Source organism: Callorhinus ursinus, unplaced genomic scaffold (genome assembly GCF_003265705.2).
Source record: "Callorhinus ursinus isolate GAN/ISIS: 27379988/994484 unplaced genomic scaffold, GSC_fseal_2.0 scaffold11492, whole genome shotgun sequence".
NCBI classification, from domain to species: Eukaryota; Metazoa; Chordata; class Mammalia; order Carnivora; family Otariidae; genus Callorhinus; species Callorhinus ursinus.
The window spans coordinates 1-1,307 of record NW_027408542.1 but is presented as its reverse complement, the minus strand read 5'-3'; the positions used below and the strand labels follow the sequence as shown (position 1 = coordinate 1,307).

Genomic DNA, 1,307 nt, shown 5'->3' with positions numbered 1-1,307 from the left:
GGGGGGGAGGGGATGGTGGGGAATCTATTGATTAAAAAAGGCTTAAGGGATATAACAAAAAATCACAAAATATAGACCCTATTTGTGATTCAAAGAAACTTACATTTTTTTTACATATAATTTTTTTTTAGAATAACAAAAAATATTCTACTAAAACATAAGATTTACAGAAGTTTCCAGACAAGCCATACAAAATGGTCACAAGCTTTTTCTTGAAGGAAGGATTCTACACTTGACAGCAAGTCACAATGGTATTAGTGAGGGCTGTGATGTTTGTTTAATGTTCCCATTTTGGTTCAAACAATCAAGCTTGTCCATCTACAGCGTCTAAATAAAGTTAGACTTGGCTAGAAAGCATATTCTAAAGAACTGGTTAGCTGCTTTTAACCAATGGAATTAGATCACCATAAAAGGGGGGAAAGGAGCCCAAAAAATTAAAATAAAACTACCTCTCCCCCTCAAAAAAAGTAATAAAGAAAAACACCCACACCCCTGCAGCTAACCCTGACAACTACCTTCATTCACAGTGCTTTATACTCAAACCATGATGGGGAAATGAATAAAAGCAGAGAAGGGCCACTGCTTTTAAACGTTTCACAACAATCCGGATGGTACTTCTAGCCTCTGCTCATGCTTTACAACAGTGAATCAGGACAAGACATAGGTTTGCTAATGTGCATTTAATCACCAAAGGACTGAAGATGTCTGGGCTTTTATTCTGTAATGTTTCTAAGACTGTGTCCATTAAATGCAAACAAAAAAAGGAAGAAGTCTTGGCAGAACAGGAGAACAGGAGAACTTGATGATCAGATCGATTTTAAATATTATTCATGGCATATAGCCTAGTCCATGCTCTAGCTGTTTCTATGGCTTGGGCTTCGTTGGTCTTCCACTGCTCCGCTACATCATTTGCTAATGGATCATCTGGATTGGGAGCACTTAACAAAGCCTGGATCGATAGCAGAACTGTGCGGATCTGCAGTGCTGGGGACCACTTATCTTTCAAAATATCTAAACATATTCTTCCCAACTTGTCTACATTAGGATGATAAATTTTGGTCATGAAACGTACTTTAGGGGCTGCCATCGGGTATTCTTCTGGTAGGAATAGTTCAAGCTTAAAAGTCCCTCCCTCAAAGGGGGAATCCTGGGGGCCAGCAATGACCACATGAAAATAACGGGCATTGCTCTCATCTGGTTCTGCTTTAATGCCAGGAACTGGTTCTGCCAGCAAACGCTGGGTTTCCTTGATAATCCTGCAACAACAACAAAATCTCAGAGGAGAGAGCGGAAGCTCCGGGATCAAA

At 39.8% G+C, this 1,307-nt stretch overlaps 1 protein-coding gene across 1 annotated transcript; it reads right to left on the bottom strand.

The window, feature by feature from the left end:
• Positions 1–661: 661 nt before the first annotated feature.
• LOC112818813 (ubiquitin-conjugating enzyme E2 N-like) lies at positions 662–1,256 on the bottom strand (the record flags this gene model as incomplete). Its single annotated transcript, XM_025865916.1, has 1 exon — positions 662–1,256. A coding segment is annotated over one exon (439 nt), but the record flags the coding sequence as incomplete, so codon positions are not given.
• Positions 1,257–1,307: the final 51 nt, after the last annotated feature.